Below are 20,003 nucleotides of genomic sequence, written 5' to 3'. Positions count from 1 at the left end.
CGTCCACCGAGTCGAGTACACGACGTGGAAGAGGGTCTGGCAGTGAGGAAACCTGCTTCGGAGCCGATTTCGTCGAAAACGCTTTCGGCGCCTCCTTAGGTGGCAAGAGAAAAAGGAGTTTCCCCGAAGGCTTAGCCGGAGCGTCCTTTTGCGGCTGCGGTGATGGCATCGGAGCCGATGGAGCAAGGGCCTTCTCCCTGATTCTCTGCAGTGACTCCGCAATGGGGGACGGTACACTGCCAGTGGGTTTCGTCGCCGACAAGGATGCTTTGAGCGGTCCCTCGGATCCGACGTCCTCGCGGGCCTTGTGCGGTTTGGGCGCGGAAACCTTCTTCGGGTCCTCCGAATCTTGAGGCCGGGGCGCCGACTTCTTGGGCGTAGCCTCTTTGGAGCCGACCTTGGCGGGCTTGGACGGCGCCGGAGCCGTTGATCCGAGCCGACCATCTTTCTTGGGGGCCCTTTCCTCGGGCGTCGGCTTCGATTTCGGAGCATCGGAATCGACCGACTTCCTCGGCTTCTGCGGACCGGAGGTCGACGGAGCCGACGGGGTGACGGGCACCGACTTCTTCACAGGCACGGCAGCCATTTTAGGAACACTCGAGTCCTTTGGTTTCAGTTTCGATTTCGGGTCGGCCATTTTAGGTGTTGACGACCCCGACGGTTTCAGTTTCGGTTTCGAAACATCGTGCCCAGCAAGTGAGTCCGAAGCCGGGCCCGAAGGCGGGGCTGTGGCTTGCGGCAACGGGTCCAGGGTAAGGCCGACAGGCGATCCCGTGTCCCGGTCGTCCTCGAAACTGTCGGGGCAGAGCTCGTCCGCAGAGCTGTCCGCCGCGGCCCCATAAATTTCATCGTCGTCTCCTACCTCTTCGACGTATTCGAGGACCTGACCCGCGACTCCGTCGTCGTCTCCCGGATCCGCCTCGACCTCCGACCGTGAGGGGGAGATTTGTAGAAGGTGACCCTGGACCTCTTCTTCCGGGTCGCCGAAGATGTTCTCCGGATCCGGGGCCGCTTGCCTAGCTTCCAAGCGCACCGCGCGCCGAAGCTTGAGAGTTTTCTTGGAGCGGAACTGTGCACAGGCCTTGCACTTGCCGTCGTCGTGGTCCGGTGAAAGGCACTTGTTACACACAGGGTGTAGATCGATGTGTGGGTACTTAGACCCACAGAGCGGGCAGTACTTGAACGGGCTCCGCTCCATGTCCGTAAAGGCTTGCTGTCGTGTCGCGATGAGAAGGCCTCAAAGTTTAGAAAGCGAAGAAAACTCCGCTTATTCCGGCTTCAAGAGACGGAAGACTCGAGACCGAGCGCAGACAATACCGACGCAAGAAAATCGAGGCCTTTTGGCCGGTAAAAGATAGTTTTACTTGGTTCCGACAGTAAGACGTCGAAACCACATCCGAACCCAATGGCGGAAAAAAACAATCTGGGGATGGAGCCGATGCCCATGCGCACTGTAGTCCAGGGGAGGAGCCACCTATCTCAGGATACTTCGAAGACTCTTCCAGGACAACAATGTGCAATCATCCGAGCCCAACACTAGGCGGCGATCTAATGCTAAGATATGAATTTAGCAGCCCACATGCCTCGAACTTAGAATTACAGCTGGCTGCTTTGGTAGCTAGGGAGGGTATTCCTAAGCTGGAAAGAGAGTTGATTATACTACAAGAAGAGTTTAAAGCTAGAAATGATAAGATCATCAAGGAAAGGTGGGAGGTTAGTAGATTAAAGAACTTTCAGTATGGTGAAAAATGCGGTTCCCTCGTGGCGTGGAAATCAAAGACAGAGAGGGTCAGAAATAATATCAAGAATTTGATCCAAAGGGAATCCGGTATATTGATATCAGAGGACGAGTTGATCAGGGAGGAAGCTAGGGCGTTTATGCAGGGCCTATACCAGGAAGAGATTACACATAAACCATAAGTAGTCAACAACTGGTTAGATCGGAGAGAGTTACCCCAGTTGTCTGAATCAGACAAGACCTACTTAGCCAGTGAAATTACGGAGGGTGAAATAATACAACAACTAAAGAAAATGAGCCGAGGTAAAGCCGATGGTCCAGATGGACTACCGGTTGAAGTATATTCCGACATTTTGGAGACATTTGTCCCGGTGCTTGCGCCACTTTTTAATAAGATATTAATAAAAGGCGACTGTATCCCCCCATCTTGGTCAGAAGCCACTATAACCCCGATTGCTAAGCAAAATAAAGACCCACAAAAAAATCGGGTCTTATAGACCAATCTCATTGTTGAACTCGGATCTTAAGATTTTTTCTGGGATACTGGCTACTAGATTAGCCAGAATAATAAAGACAATTATAAATCCAGATCAGAGAGGGTTTATACCCGGGAGGCAGCTCAATGAGCTTACTTTCCAGGTAATTGGGGCAATTGATTTCGCGGAGGAAAAAGGGTTGCCACTTGCCATCATAGCTATTGACGCTGCAAAGGCGTTCGACCAGGTCAACTGGGAGTATCTCTTGGCTGCCTTGACGATGTTCGGGTTTCCATCTATTTTTATTGAAGGAGTTAAATCACTATATCTGAATCCTCGAACAAAGGTTCTAGTTAAGCGTTCTAGTCTTTTCACCTCCCCTGCACTACACAAGTCGGGCTGGCGCGACCGCGCAGCCTTGATTGCTCCTCAGGCGTGAGCCAGGAGCTAGGGGTGAATGCTACAATCGCTTTTCGCCCCGTTGTCTGTCTCCTAGCTTTTATTAAAGCGCCGGGACACTCCCCGGAGTAGCCGTGCGCTATATAAAATCTTTTTTTTAACATTAACATTAACAAAACTGCCCTTTTATTTGCGCTATTTTGCACAGGCTACGATTGTTGATGCTGGTTCGATTGCAAATCGTTTTAAAATCATTTCAACTGTGTTGGGAGAGGGTGCAGGCTGATTTAGATGCTCTGCATAGCTGGGTTCTCTAGGTACACTGGCTATACGCTAGTTAGGAGGGAAAACGCGACTAGACACCAACCTGGACGGCCGCCATCTTGAGTGGGCCAAGGTGAGCGTTCTAGTCTTTTCACCTCCCCTGCACTACATAAGTCGGGCTGGCGCGACCACGTGCCGAAGGCGCCTCTAAGGCAAGCCCATCTGTGCCCGTCCGCGCCGGGCCCGCACCTAGCACCAGGACCCCTGGTTGGCTTTCCCCGGGTAAGTTACAACGTTTAACTTATGACCGCAACACATTAATGAACCTTGGGGGAGGAGGTAGGGCAGCGGAATGCTTATGCCTGAAGTTTAATAGGGGTATGCAGGACGCTGTTCAGTCATGCCCACTTTGCAACAGGATAATCCCGAGTATTTTAATGCACTCAATCAGGTCGATTGCTAATTTAAATAAAAATACGGTTGAGGCTACATCGGAGGATGTTAGATGCCTCTTGCTTAACGTCAGATCCCTAGTCAAACATAGCACTGAGCTCGGTGAGCTTATACAGGACAAGGAAGTAAAAATAGCTTTTGTCACTGAATCCTGGACAGATGCGGCCTCCGGGCCGGACATTGTCAAGGCCACTCCACCTAACTATCGCAGTTATGTTCTGAACAGACCCGGCAAGAGAGGGGGTGGACTGGCGATTCTTTACCACAACTCTATTAGGGGTAACTTCAGCCAGTGGCGGCGGAACTGGGTGAAGCCTTGGTGTTTAACCTCATCCTGTCCAACCATCAATCCCTGAGGGGTTGTTTACTTTACAGGCCCCCTGGAACCAAGACCCCATTTTTAGCGGCACTAGGCAGTATGTTAGAGGAGGCCTTATGTGCAAAGACCTTTACAGTCTTAGGGATTTTAATTTTCACCTAGACAACAGTCTAGATCCTGATACACTTGATCTCTTGGAGATGATGGAAGGTGTTGAGCTAAATCAGATGGTGGTAGGCCCTACGCACAAGGCGGGGCATACCCTTGATGGCGCTTTTACCAATCATTCGGACCTGGAAGTTTCCTCTATCTGTCCAGTTACCTGGTCGGACCACGCCGCAGTGTGTTTCAACATCTCCACTGCTAAACCCCTTAGATCTAGGAGGGGTCAGAAAACCATCTAGGACCAGCAGGGCTTGGAATAAGATAGAGGGAACTTCCTTCGAGGACCTTTTGGTATCTTCTATGGTGTCAATTCCATCAGATGTGGACCAAGCGGCTGCTACCTATTCCAACTGGGTGGATGCACGCACGCTCCTAGCCCCACCCAAAAACTGCCATTCCACTCGCGCAACTCCATCAGCCCCCTGGTTCTCAGAGGAGATCAGAGAACATAAGATCTGTAAGAAACTGGAACTGGTGTGGCGGAAAAACTATTATGAAGCCGACAAGAGGAGACTTAAATCTGGACTAGCATTATACAAAGATCCGATAGGGAAGGCAAAATTAAATTATTTTACCAACCGCATTAAGGAGGCCAGGAACTCGCCCAAGGAACTTTTTCAGGCGGTCTCTAGTCTGGCGGCCCCTAAGCCTGACACGGCACCCCCCAGTCAGGAACTATGTGAGGGCTTAGCAAAGTTCTTTTTAAATAAGGTGGAGACGATTTTCAACTCCCTGGACGGTCAAATCAGGGCCAATTTGCCAGTTGCCAGGCCTGAGGTCGTGAAGCTCAACAAACAAGAGGGCAGGTTCCTGAGCTTCTCCCCGGCAAGTTAGGAGGAGATTAAACCGCTGCTGAGCATAAAATCAGGTTCTCCTAAAGACCCTTGTCCGGCTGCTATAGCAAAGCTAGCGGTGGCTCCTATAGCCACCACTTTAGCTAAATTGTTTAACAATATGTTGGAGGCTGGCAAATTTCCATCTTGTTGGAAACAGGCCTTGATCCTACCCCTTCTAAAAAAATCAAATCTGGACATCTCCGACCTGAACAACTATCGTCCCATCGCCAGGCTACCACTACCGGCCAAGTTAATTGAGGGAATCATGAATAGTCAGCTCAGCCCATTCTTACTGGCCACACAAGCCCTTGATCCATCGCAACATGGATTCAGAGCATGTCACAGAACGGAATCTGCCTTAATTAAATCATCTGAGGATATTAGGAAAGTGCTGGATGCAGGAGATAAAGCAGCCATGATCCTGCTGGATTTGTCAGCGGCCTTTGATACGGTCCACCATATGATCTTGGTGGACCGCTTGTGGGCCTGCGGGATTCAGGAGAAAGCCCATAAGATCCTGAAAGCTTTCCGCTCTAACAGGAGCCAGGTGGTGGCTCTGGGTGAGTTAGAGTCCAAACCTTTCGAGCTTCCCTGTGGGGTTCCCTAGGGTTCGTCCCTGAGTCCCACCCTGTTCAATGTTTATGTTTCCACACTGGCCCCAGTCATTCGATCCCATGGGTTTGAGTTAACATCTTACGCAGAAGACATGCAGATTGTGGTGTCACTGCTACCAGGGAGAGAGGAAGGCACTGCCAGCAGGTTCAAAGAGTGCATGTTCGCAGTCAGTGAATGGATGGCCAGGAACTGTTTAAAATTAAACTCGGCCAAAACCGAAGTTCTACTTTTTGGATCCAGAGAGAACTTCTGGACTCCAAAATGGTGGCCTGAAGAACTGGGCCCTCCTCCCTCCCCAGTCACGAAGGCGAAGAATCTAGGGGTTCTGATGGACGACAAACTTACGTTTAGGCCCCAAATCAATGCAATGGCATCCGCCATTCATTTCACACTGATAATAAAAGATTCTGCCCTTTTTACCCAATGAGTATAGGAAAACAGTGGTGATAGTCTTGGTCCTGTCTCGCCTTGATTATTGCAACGGCCTACTGCTTAATGCCCAACAGGGGCTTCTCAATAAATAAAGGCCTTGCAAAATGCAGCAGCCCGTCTTGTCACAGGCGCACCTAAGTTTGGCTCCGTATCCCAAGAATTGGTGAAATTGCACTGGCTCCCAGTGCAGAAACGGATGGCCTTTAAAGCCTTATGCACAGTATTCAAGGCTCTTCGGGGGATGGGCCCGCCTTGCCTAGCCCAATACTTCCAATGGTACAGGCCTGGTAGACATCTTAGGTCATCTGATCAGGGGCTGATCGTGATCCCTCGAATTAGGAAAGCACGATAGGGTGGCTGAAGTTTTACTGTGGGGGCTGTGGGGGCTGCGAGGGCTGCGAGGGCTTGGAATGCTCTTCCTATGGCCCTGAGACAGACCACAGAGCTAATGACCTTTCGAAAGCTCTTGAAAACATGGCTTTTCGTTCACTAATTCCAGGCTGGGCCAGGGGAGCTTTCATTCAGCGCCAGGACACCGTTTGGTAACAGTGCACTTTATAAATGTCATAAATAAATATATGGGGGCTATCAGAATGGTTTGGTATTTCTAGAGGCACCAGGCAGGGGTGCCCCCTGTCCCCCTGCTTGTTTTTTTTGTTGAAAACTTTTTATTGATTTTATAACACAAACACAAACAACTTGCAAGGAGGGAGAAAAAGAGACATCAATATACACAACGTTGCATTACATGGTGTTGGAGCGGGAAGGACAATCCAATGAGCGTTCGTTCTATCGGGAAAGAGTTACACAGTGGGGGGGGGGGGGGCAGAAGAAACAAATTGCAATCAATATAGAATAGTGTGTGGAGGAACCCTCGGGTTACGGGGACATAGGTGCAACATCAGGGTCAGGAAGAGGAGGGGCACATATATCACCACGATAAGTGTTCCACTGAGTCCATATCTTTCCCCATTTCCGGGGGGTACCACGAGAAATATACACAGTTTTTTCTCTGAACATGCACCAGTACATGTTTTGTTTCCATTTCTGAAGTCCGGGCGGGCCCTGAGCGCCCCACAATTGCGCAATGTCTCTTTTGGCAATCATGTTGCCCAAGGTCACCCACCGAAGCTGCGACACGGAGTAATCATTCGGTTCCCATACGTTCAGCAGGCATCTCCTAGCTTCCGGCATCGATCGCACCCCGGTAACCTCACTCATCACCTCGTGCACACGGGTCCAGAATCGCACTATCTCAGGGCACTCCCAGATGATATGTAAAAAGGTGCCCAGGAGACCACAGCCACGCCGACACAAACCATCCACAGAGAAGCCCATATGCACCAAACGGGGACCAGTGACATACACTCTATGCAGGATTTTAAGTTGCACAAATCTAAGGCGCGCCTGGATGGCCACCTCTTTAGGGGAGGAGATCGCCGCCTGCCAGTCCTCATCGTCCAGCTCCAGCCCATCACCAGTCCAGACCTCTCTAAGTCGAGACAGGAGGTCAGACCTGGAGTTGATTAACTTTTTATAAATAAGCGAAATCGTACTATCAGGAACATGTCCGACCAGTACCCTGTCCTCAAGCAGGGACGACTCCGGAATCTCCACACCCGAAGGGAAGACCGAGAGCACCGCGTGGCGGATCTGTGCATAGCGAAAGAATTCGCGATCGCTCAAAGCGTACTCGGTTTTCAATTCCTCAAACGTCTTCATTCTCCCCTTAGTCCAAACATCATCAATCCTGCTGATACCAATCAAGTCCCACCTATCAAACCCTCGGGACTGCCAAAGTGAGCCAAGTCTATCAGAGGCGTACAGGGGGGTGGCACGAGTCAATTTATCAGTCCACCCAAGCGCCATGGAAGCATGTCGCCATACCTGGACGGCCGTCCTAGTGGGGCCCGTCACGTTGCGAGGGGTGAGTTTCGAGTAGAGGGCTCTATTGTAGTCGCCCCCCGGTAACAACCATTTGTCCATCGCGAAGGCCGGATTTGGCAAAGGGCCATACATGCAATGATTTATTGCCCCCAGTTGAGACGCTCAATAATAGCGACGGATATCAGGCAAAGCAATTCCACCGTCGTACCACGGGAGCGACAATTTAGCAATGGCAATCCGGGGCCTACCCCCCCACACCAGTCGTCTCTGTAAACCCTCGACCTCACGGAAATACGTAGCCGGGACAACGTCAAGCGTGTTTTGCAACGCGTAGAGGAATCGGGGCAGTGACATCATCTTAAACAATGCCGCTCTACCCAGGGGAGAGAGAGGAAGTTTCCCCCAGGCGACCACATCTGCCCGAAGGCGCTGAAGAGGGGGCAGTAAATTACGGTCGAACCGCAGTGCAGGGCTCAGCGAGATAAAAATGCCTAGATATTTAAATCCATCTTCCACAATCGCGATAGGACAGCCGCTTGGCAGAAGGGGGGCGGTACCCGACAGGACGTATACACAGGACTTCGACCAATTGATGACAAGACCTGAGTTTTTGCGGAAGGACGTTAAGACATCAAACAGCACAATGAGGGATTTACGGGGTGATGTAAGATAAAGCAGAATATCATCAGCGTAGAGAGATACACGATCCTCAAACTCCGAATTCCATCTAATGCCCTTCAGGGACGGTTCCCACCGCAACCAGGCCGCCAGCGGTTCCAAGGCAAGAGCAAACAACAAGGGGGACAGGGGACAGCCCTGTCGCGTCCACTTGCTCAGTGCAAAGGGCGCAGAGACCCGACCATTGACCACCACCTGGGCCATGGGACCGGCGTAGAGCAATTTGACCCATCGAACGAAGTCCGAACCGAAACCAAACTTAGCGAGAACCGCCCACAAATACGGCCATTCTATTGTATCAAACGCCATCGTAGCGTCCAAGGACGCCAAGATGGCGGGCTCACGCAGTGTCTCAGCCGGTGCCAGAACTCCATGCAACCTTCGGAGGTTAAGCGCCGTGTTACGATGCGGTATAAAGCCGGATTGATCAGGGTGAACCAGGTCCCCAATAACGGACGCCAAACGTGTCGCCAGCAGCTTGGCCAAGATTTTAGGTTCCGCATTAATCAACGAAATGGGTCGAAAAGAGGCGCAGCGATCCCGAGGTTTACCATCCTTGTGGATGACAACAATAGTGGCCAGTCTCTGGTCTGGCGGGAGAAACCCCACCTCCAAAGACTCAAGAAACATAGAGCGTACATGAGGAGCTAGCGAATCCGGGCGCAGTTTATATAGCTCAATGGGGAGCCCATTAGGGCCCGAGGCCTTGCCGGAGCGGACCGAACGGACAGCAGCGGCAATCTCGTCCACAGTAGGCGGAGCATCCAGAGCATCCCTATCAATATCAGACAATCGGGGAAGTGCAATATCACGCAATAACAGGTGGGAGTCCTGCTCCGATCGATCAGACACCTGGGAGTACACCTCGCGGAAATAATGAGCAAAACATGCGACAATATCAACAGGGTCCGTACAACACTCTCCATTCTCTGCAACAATCACAGGGACGACACGACTCGCACTTTCCCTCTTATCCAACCAAGCAAGCAGTTTCCCAGCCTTATCACCCACATCATACAGGCGTCCCTGCTGTTCCCTCCCCATTTCCTTAGCAGCTTCAGTGACCAGAGCTCTGTATTCATGTTGTTTCAACTCCAGTAGATGTAACCTCTCAGCGGTAACCCCAGATTCCAAGCCCTCCTCCAGGGCCGTGACCTCCCCCTCAAGTCGAACCGTCTCAGCACGGTTGGCCAACTTAACGCTACCAATCAATGAGAGGGCCTGGCCACGAATGACAGTCTTGTAAGCTTCCCAAAGTACACTAGGGGAGGAAACAGAGCCCACATTTTCCTCAAAATAACAATCGTGTGCCTTAACCAGCTCATCCCTGACCCTGGGGTCCTTCAAATACCAGGGGTTGATCGGGTCCACTCGGCCCGCCGAACCCTGCCGTGCATCAACCACCAGTCCCCCTTCTTGTTTGATATTTATATCGAGCCCTTCGTTTGTGCACTTAGAACCGACAATATTATTTTACCTTTTAGAATCGCGGATTTAGAACTTAAAACCGCTTTATATGCGGATGACCTTCTCCTTTATACTTCCAATCACACTGATGTAATCCCGCGGTTATTTTAACTTGCTGAGGAGTTTGGAAGTTTATCTGGCTATAAAATGAATAAAGAGAAAACGGATATAATGGGGTGGAATAATTCAACTGTCATACAGGGGGCCACAGAAAAGATCAGGTATCTGGGGAATTTACTTAACTCAAAAGTTGACTGATATCCCCAAGATTAGCTGGCAGAAGGTAGCAAAGGAAGTATGTAAGTTATTGTTAAGGTGGGGTAACTTGCCGTTGAACATCTATGGGAGGGTCAATCTCGTGAAAGTGACGATTCTCCCTAAAATAACTTTCCTCTTTAATACAATCCCGCTACTATTCAATCATAAGGATATTGCCAGCCTTCAAGGTAAGATAGGATCCTTTATATGGGCCACTAAAACACCCAGGATAGCCTGGAAGAAATTGAGGAGAGGTTTGAAGCTAGGCGGTTTGGCTTTACCCGATTTATTTTTATACTGTCATGCCTTCCACATTAAGAATTTTAGGATATTGGCCAATAAATTTGATTCTTCCTCACAGGGTCGCCTCTTTCAGGCAATGTTGCAGGATCAGCCAAAGGGTCTAGAATTTTTCCTTTTTAAATTTGGGGACCCCAAATTTTACAAAAAAGTCCGTCTTAAGATCTTGCTTGCGGCTCTTAAGAACTGGGGGTATATTAGTAGAGTTTTGGGGATATCATACTATAATTTGCAGGTTCCAATTTGGGATTCCCCTGGCACCCCAGAATGTCTCTTAGATCAACTGTCGCAGCCACCTAAAGTGGCCGGTATTAATACGTGGGGTGATCTTAGCCTAAACTCCCAGCTCATGAATTGGGTGTCCTTTACAAATTTAACTAATGGGACCTTAACCAGATTCAAGTTTTACCAGCTCTCTGCATGGTGTGCAAGACCGTCATGGGGGACTGGTGAGGACAGCTTGCCCTTCGACTCCATCTGCAGAAGGGGAGTTTGGAAACGGGAGGTCTCTTTCTGGTATAGGACATTTACTGGAGTAAAAGACAGCCTGGACTCTGAATTGGCGAATCTTTGGGGTAATGTTCTAACTGGAAGTTGTGAGGAGACACAGAGAATCTGGAGTGACTCTTTTTCCATGTCTCAGAGAGTAATTAAACCAGCAAATTTGAGGAGAAATCACCTTTTTACAGCTTATAGGGTGTATTGGACCCCGGCTAAACTATCTAGGGTAACAATGGATATATTCCATTGTCCCAGGTGTAAATACCCTGCAGCGGACGATCGACATATGTTTATGGACTGGCCACAGATCACCAGGTATTGGATGGCGGTATGTAGCTTTCTCGAGGAGGTCCTATCAAGGCCGATCGCTTGCTGTCCTGGATTGGTCTTCTTTGGGTTGCCACCGGACTACAATCTGAACAGCTTTGAATCACAATTTCTGTTCTATGTGATAGTCATTGCCAGGATAGAAATCTGTAGAGGTTGGAAGTCGGAGGCCCCACCCATATTTGCTGATTGTTTAAAAAACATCATGATGACTAGCCAGTCAGACATGGCTTGTGATGAAGCGAGTGCCAATAAAATCTGGTCCGCATTAGTTGCCTGGACGAAGAACTAATTTTGGTCCAATGATTATGCCAGAGGTTTGTTGTTCTGTCCTCCTTGGTACCTATGTATGTCCATCAAGGGGAAAGAGTTGGCCAAGGAGACCGCCTTACCTCTGGGTGATTCCTGTTTGCCGGACACAGACACCGGGGGCGGAAATAGATCATGTCTGTGTGGAAGGCGCAGAGAGATCCCATATAGAGTATATATCTTCTGGTGGCATGTATGAGGACACAAAAAAAAGGAAAGTGCACGCTTCCACCAGGCACACACACACCACCAGCCGTCAGTGCACGCTTCCACCAGGCACACACACACCACAAGCAGTCAGTGCACGATTTCCCACCAGCCGTCGGTGCACGATTTCCCACCAGGCACACACACCACCATCCGTCGGTGCACGCTTCTGCCAGGCACACACCACCAGCGCACTCTTCCATTAGGCACGCGCACACGCACACCACCAGCCGTCAGTGCACGCTTTCACCAGGCACACACACCACCAGCCATCAGTGCACGCTTTCCCACCAGGCACACACACCACCAGCCGTCCGTGCACGCTTTCCCACCAGGCACACACACCACCAGCCCTCAGTGCACTCTTTTCCACCAGGCACACACACCACCAGCCGCTTGTGCGCGCTTCCGCCAGGCACACACCACCAGCCGTCAGTGCACGCTTCCGCCAGGCACACACCACCAGCCGTCAGTGCACGCTTCCACCAGGCACGCGCACACACACACCACCAGCCGTCAGTGCACGCTTCCGCCAGGCACACACCACCAGCCGTCAGTGCACGCTTCCACCAGGCACGCGCACACACACACCACCAGCCGTCAGTGCACGTTTCCACCAGGAACACACACTCCACCAGGCACACACACACCACCAGGCACACACACACCACCAGCCGTCGGTGTACGCTTTTACCAGGCACACAAACCACCAGCCGTCAGTGCACGCTTCCACCAGGCGCAAACACCACCAGCCGTCAGTGCACGCTTTTTCACCATGCACACACACCACCAGCAGTCGGTGCACGCTTCCGCCAGGCACACACACCACCAGCCGTCAGTGCACGCTTTTCCACCAGGCACACGCACCACCAGCTGTCAATGCAGCAGGCTCTTTTCAGAGTTTCTTGGTAAATATGTGTTTGATACCTGGGAGGAAGTGGGTCGTGTTTCCTTAAACCATGCTGAGTATGCAGGTGCAGTGCATGAACTCCTGTGTGAGTGAGTCATGCTGCCTGGGGCACACTCACTCCACACTTGTAAATTGCACCTGCACTAGGTTTTTTCTCATTTGCAATGTTCGGCGCATGCGCAAAGCTAGGCAGCTCCCACATGCCCGGGAATGACTGCTTCCTACATCCAGAATGAAAACAACTTTCAGAGCAATGAAAAAAAGTTCATTTGATGCAAAGAACTGTTAACAAAAACCATGTCCAGCTATTGTAGATGTGGCAACTTAAACAAAACGGCAACAAAAAACAAACAAGCATTTGCATAGCCAATAGGTCTCGCTTTTTGGACCCTAGAAGTATTTAGTTATGCAGCAGAATATCCTTGGTACAACAACAACAACTGTTGCATGGCTACACACTTGTAAGGTCCCAAATGCAAGGCATATTGGCTATGCCAATGCTTGTTTTGCTTGGCATCGAGGGTATCTGAGAGTTCTTAAAAGATGGGTCAACCCCTTGGCAACATCGGATCTCAAATTGGATGGGGGGTTCTAGGGGGATCTAGTCTGGTGAATGCTCGTCAGAGGAGCCATACCTGAAGGTTTATCCCATATTTGGCTTGACTTGAGGATCATAGACAAACTCCTGCAGGAGCGGTGCTCTGTCGAACTGTGTTTTAGGTGTGGAGACTGACCTTGTGGAGCTGAAGAGGCATTGGGGAATCGGTCTGGTTTTCAGGCCGAAAGTGTGGGTTGCCACCTCGTTCATATTGAGTTCTTGCTTCCTCTTCTGCCTCAGAGGCCTCCGAGAACATGACTCTGAACTCTCAACACGTTAGGCTATTGGAATGCCATTAAATTGGCAGGAGTCAAAGGAGGTCACCTCATGAGTTGGCGAGATGGACAGCTTACAAATACTGCACGGAATACTCAAGGGGTATTTGCCATTATACGAAGGGCAGAATTGGAATGTGCATGCTGCATACCTTTGCATGAGGCACATTCTCCAAATAACAGGCAAGACGACTTAAGGTTCGCTGCTGATGGCTCAACAAAATATTCTGTGACGGGTGGGGTGTTCTCGTGCATTGTAGAGTAAGGTTGAGTCACAACTGGTCTTGACACTCAAACGATTTAGAAGAAAAACAAGTCGCAAACATCGGTCCCAACACATGATGGCAGGAGTATGCAGAGTATAATTATCTACAACACACGCTGTGAACATCAAGATACGAAAAATTCAGTTGTGTAGTCTGTAACAACTTTCAAAGCAATCAGAAAGGGTTGGGCGGTTTGATTTCTTTAGGCCTAAATTCACATGGAGTGTATTTAAGCAAATGCAACCAATCCAAGGCAACATTTAGCACACAAATAAATTCAGTGCAGTGTCTTAGCATTCAAAGCAAGTTATTCGTATATATATTCCTGAAGAATTATTCTTGTATAAGGCATCTCTTACCATGGTCAAAATGAGTGCAAGAGGGGGATATTTTTACATCTGCTCTGCGAGAATCAGACTGTCTAACCAAGCAATGGGAACGTACCAAGCCTGTCGTCTATATAAGAGGATCAACCTGTGCCTCTTGAGACAGAAGCGATTAATAGGTTCAAGAGAATGATTTGAAGGCTAAGCTATGTCAAGAGGACTGTAGTTGAGCCCACAGTAAAGGTGGAGCGTATGTGTCGACGCAAAATAAGGGGGTCAACTAAAGATTTAGTCAGCTCTACAGAGAATGAATATATGTGGTATTTTACATTGTATATACTTGGAAGGAAATACATAAAAGGTTAATCCATGCAATTTCCCTCAAAGTTCTGCACAACTGAATATTTTTTTTATCGATTCTCAGAATTATAGTTTATCGTATTGCTTCCATATTTAGAAGATAATTAATACATGACGTTTATTTTTCATCATTTTAAATTCCAGACTCCTTATCTTTCATTTTATCTCATCTCAGAAAACAGATTTTTCTTGAAGAGTTATGGGACATCTTAACTCTTCTGAAAGAGACATTACCGTAATTTAGGGTATTTGTAAAACAACATTTCAATTGCGCTGCATTCTTCCAGGAGTGGGCCATTTATATTTCTAGAGCAACATAATCTCTATACAACATGATGTAGGATGAAAAAAAATGATTACTACGATTTAAATTCAGTTCATTTTAAAATGATCAAATAATCATCTTCTTTCATTGTTCAGATAGAAAGTTTTTTTTAGTTCATCAGTTCATCTTGGGAATGTTGGGTTACATTGTTTTAGTTGAAATTGTTTTCAGTGATCCGAGTTGAACTCTTGATCACATTCAAGAGTATCATGGGAGTTATACTTTTATTAAATAATTGTCATTCTTTGGTATTTATGCAAATCTGTGAGTTTCCAACTAACAGATCAGAGGTTGTTTTTTTGTTTCCCTTTCACTGTTATATCAGACATAATAACCTTTCCGGCGGTAATGATTACTATTCTACTTGGCAGAAGGTTCCAGTTAGCATTCAAAACAGATTTCTGATCCAGTAATAATGACAGGTGCATCCTAAATTTATCTAAGGTCACAAAGCAACACTACACATACAGGTTTTTCTTTCAGGTACAGCACTATAACCACATGAAAAAACTGGTTATTTGGCTTGCTGTTAAATATGTTGTTTAGTGATTTACTGACTTTTGGAATCAGGAAACTCCATATTTTGTGAATGAAGATGCACATTTTGTGCAGTTTACTCACAGTCAATACATAATTTGATATACATATATAAACTGTAAACTATAACATGATGTAATCCAATGAAGGTACTTCAATCGAGGAAATGGTCAGCCTCTGATCAGAAAATGGCTTCTGCTACCCAGAAACTTACAAATAGGTCATATTTCTTGGCATCTTCCTGTTATCAAATCGATATACTTTCTGCCTCTAACCTCCACGAGCAGGGCGAGCTAAACACCAGAGATGTAAGACCAGTTTCTTCAGGGCAAGTACATGATCTGTTGGAGTTAATGGTAGGGTTGCAAAACCCAGTAGCACGCCACATACAAAAGCAGCTACGGGAAGTTCACTGTCCAGGGATACCACTTCACCCGTAGAATCTGGTCAAAGGACTATAGCCAGGGCTACTTAAATTACACAATTCTATGTTGTTTCTCCAGAATGATGGATTTGCAGCAATTGCTATAAAATGCATCATATGCTGCCTAATTCACACATTGATCAAAAGTTACTAAAAAAACAGCACCAAACATTAAGGAGCACAACGTGTAATTGGTTTTCTTGCAGTTGCTGTTTCAGGGGGTTTAAGCTTCTACTAATACTGCTATATAATGCCCCACATTATGCCACATAATTTGCCGTTTTTGTAGCATAATTTAGTCAACACCACTGCATAATTTGGCCCAGCACGGATGTATTATCCAAGTGACCCTGGCAATAGCACTGTATAACCAAATATGCATTTAATAAATTGTACAATTAAATGTAGCACTCGACTGAATAAAATACAATATGAAAGTTTAGATATTTACCTTTGCCCTGTAGATGTAACCCAGAACAACCACTACAACTTCTGTTACAAAGACTAGAAGGAGGATGATGACAAACTGCGAAGAAAAAAATATAGGCCACGCAATTACAAGACAGCATATAGTTGAGCATACAAAATATATACAGTGCACAAACATATAGGTTAAAGCTTAATGGTAAAAAATATGCAATATTAGGTTTATCCGATAACACAATTACAGAACTTTGCTCAACACTTCAACTATGAAATTAGGGAAAACATATTTCAATCTACATTAACAAACCGTTAATCATCAGTGGTATTTTGCAAATTTAGCTCTATGACATGTATGCAGTCTAGTTTTGGAGTTATGTTTTCTGTTCAATTCTTTCACTTAACAGCAATAGCATACCACAAACATCACATATCATGTGTTAAGAGTAGAACCTTTCATTAACAAAAATATTCCAACTAATTTTGTAAAGGAATTGCACATATTTTTTTAGGTATCTCTTATTCAACATTGTGGGGCAATGTGCTTTTCAATTCAACATTATATATCCATTGAAGATAAAAATAAGCCCTAACAAATCCAGTAGGTCTTATCTTCCAAAAGGGAGCACAGAGCTAGTGGCTTCGACAATGCTTTTCCCTTCAAGATGGTCTCCGAATGTGTGTGCTAGTGCACTGCCACAATCTTTTAATGCTTTTATTTAAAAGGTTTTTATGAAAAAGAGTTTAAAGATGACCACAATAATATGTATGCATGGCAGCAAAGCAAAACACGGATTTGGGGGAAGGAAAACAGGTTTGTGGAAAGCAAAGCAGAGTCGCGGATGGGAGAAAGACATTTTGAGGGCATGGGGGAGGGAAGCAAACTAATTGGGAGGGAGAGCAACGTGGAGTGGGGGGAGAAATGCAAAAGGGTGTGAGAGCAACAGGATTTGTTGGGGGAGAAACTCACGGGCAAGAAGGAGAGCACAACACAGAACACAGAGTGGGGAAGAGAAGCACACTAAAGAGACAGCTGCACAACACATGGACTCTTGTAGAGTGGTTAAACGGAAAGAAAATAGTGGTGCCTAAAAAACAGAACGTTGAAGCACATAAGTTAATGCGTCTTATCTCTGGGGTAAGGGGAAAACAAACAAGCATTTACAATGCAATGGTTTCGCCTTTGGAAAAGTTAGAGCTATTGGCATTGTAAATGACAAAATTTGTATTTATGTGTTGGTTTTGAAAACAGATAAATAAATGGCAGTGTCATTTACATTGCCATTAGCTTAATCTCTCGCAAATGTGAGACCTATTGTACCATATGGACGAGCTCAGCAGACATGAATTACTACCACACACACCCCCAGAGCCACACACACACACACACACACCCAGAGCCAGAGCCACACACACACACACCCACCCAGAGCCACACACACACACACACACACACACACACAGAGCCACACACACACAGAGCCACACACACACCCAGAGCCACACACACACCCAGAGCCACACACACACCCAGAGCCACACACACACCCAGAGCCACACACACACACACCCACACACAGCCACACACACCCACACACACCCAGAGCCACACACACACACACACACACACACACACACACCCAGAGCCACACACACACACACACACACCCAGAGCCACACCCACCCAGAACCACACACACAGAGCCACACACACAGAGCCACACACACACACACCCAGAGCCCCACACACACCCAGAGCCACACACACACCCAGAGCCACACACACACCCACACACAGCCACACACACCCAGAGCCACACACACACACACACACACACACCCAGAGCCACACACACACACACACACACACCAGAGCCACACACACACACACACACCCAGAGCCACACCCACCCAGAGCCACACACACACACACCCCACACCCACCCAGAGCCACACACACACACCCACCCACCCAGAGCCACACACACACACACACACACACCCAGAGCCACACCCACCCAGAGCGCCACACACACACACACACACAGGGGGCAGGGAAGCAAGCACAGCGAGGGGGCTTTAAATGAACAGGTGCTGAGTACCTGTGCTTCTATATTGTGAAAGGGAGAGCACCTGCACTTCTCAGTAGCACACACAGACACTCTGGGACAGCGAGTAGCTGCACTTCTCAATAGCACACAGGCCCTCTGGGACAGCGAGCACCTGCACTTCTATAATTCCAATCATTGACAGTCCATGGAGGTTTGGTCCAGAGCATGAAGCCGTCCGTCTGAACCGTCCATGTGGCGGCCCCTCCACGGTGACTCAGTGCTGATGAATAGCGCCCGAGGCCACCAGACCTCATTGACTCAGTGCTCCCTCGGGGTGTAACTTTTGCAACCAGCTGTGATCTAGGACACGCCCCCACTTCCTGCTCTGGGACAGAATCTCGATGTATAGAGAGTAATGCGTGTTCTTCACGTGTCTGCTTCCGCCATACATTGAAACACCGCTCCACCGTGCGGTCTGCCATGATGACTTCACTCGGGACACACAGCAGCCCCGGGCGGGGGCGCGGCGCTTGTTGTAAAACACACTATAGTTTAGCTACATCCCCCCTCCTTTCCCCCACACGCGCCGTTGTGCATGCACCCGCACAATGGGCATGTGTTTGCCATTGATGTATGGGCCTGGCATGTCGTGATGTGTTCGAACTTTAAAAACTCCAACCAGCCTCTGGATGAAAGGACTCCTGGAAAGTGGCGCCTCCTCTTTCCTCTACGGTCTTTTGTACGTGGGAAGATTGCGGTGCGACACTCTAGTTACCCACAGGTTGAATTGCGTCATCCTGTGCAATAGATGCTCCGGTCCAACTTGGGAGTATAGATTTTGGGGACCTTCCCTTTTTTTCTTTGCCCTCTCGACATATCACATCAAAACTTTCCAGTAAGGAGTTGAAGTGGATGAACCTTTTTTTTGTAAAGTTTCATGAACATTCTCAAACAGCGCAAAAGTTATTAGCAAATGAAAACATCCATTTCCAATGGAAAACCGGTGCTAACTAGAACTACAAAGTGGCGACTGCCCCTGTGCAATATGTTTTCATGGGAGAGGGGGGGGGGGGGAAGAGAGTGTGAGTGAGTGAGTGAGTGAGTGAGTGAGTGAGTGAGTGAGTGAGTGAGTGAGTGAGTGAGTGAGAGAGTGAGAGAGTGAGTGAGTGAGTGAGTGAGTGAGTGAGAGAGTGAGAGAGTGAGAGAGTGAGTGAGAGAGAGTGTGAGTGAGTGAGTGAGGAGTGTTTTTTTAAAAAGCAAGGTCTTTGGGGCTCATCTCTGACAGCTAACAATCTGAACATATAAAAAGAAAATACAACTGAGGGTGCCCCAGCATTAACTGAGGACGTCTAAAAAATGAAACCTTTCGTTCAAAAGCAAGACCTCAAAAAAGTGCTTCAAATCGTGGCAGTAAACATTAGTGACTACAGTAATGCCTCCTAACACTTCTCCCCAAATAAAGGCCGTGCCCCACTCTAGGCATTCACGCAACTCCATGTGAGGCGGATGACCATATCACCCCTCGCTAACGGATCTCCACTGGCTCCGCCCACCTTAGCACAACCAGAGACTTATCAGAAAAGCTCAAAATAGCTGGTGGTGGCCGCTCATCGACAAACAAAATGGTAATGCGCGTTTAGGGCTCGAGTTATAAAACGAAAAACCCCAAGCCAACTTTCTCTGGAGACCCCGAGCCCTAGGTCCCTGCCCCAGTTGCTGCTCAGTACGTTTCATATATATATATATTAAAAGCTACAATGTTACTGTGAAACACTGTGCTCTCCTGGACATAATCACGTCTGCAAACTGATGCTGTCAAACACGGTTGGTCTTGCTCTAATAAAAAACAAGCATTTACAAGTGGGGCCGGAGACACG

At 48.1% G+C, this 20,003-nt stretch overlaps 1 protein-coding gene across 1 annotated transcript in view; it reads right to left on the bottom strand.

Annotated features, from left to right (window-relative positions):
• Positions 1–20,003, bottom strand: part of TSPAN3 (tetraspanin 3) — a 246,175-nt gene that overhangs the window by 109,132 nt on the left and 117,040 nt on the right. Inside the window, exon 3 of the mRNA XM_078684946.1 lies at positions 16,104–16,178. Within this exon, the coding sequence (XP_078541072.1) occupies positions 16,104–16,178 (75 nt within the window). The remainder of the gene's footprint in view (positions 1–16,103; positions 16,179–20,003) is intronic.

The sequence above is a fragment of the Lissotriton helveticus genome, chromosome 3_2, assembly GCF_964261635.1.
Source record: "Lissotriton helveticus chromosome 3_2, aLisHel1.1, whole genome shotgun sequence".
NCBI classification, from domain to species: domain Eukaryota; kingdom Metazoa; phylum Chordata; class Amphibia; order Caudata; family Salamandridae; genus Lissotriton; species Lissotriton helveticus.
This window is presented reverse-complemented; position numbering and strand designations above follow the sequence as displayed.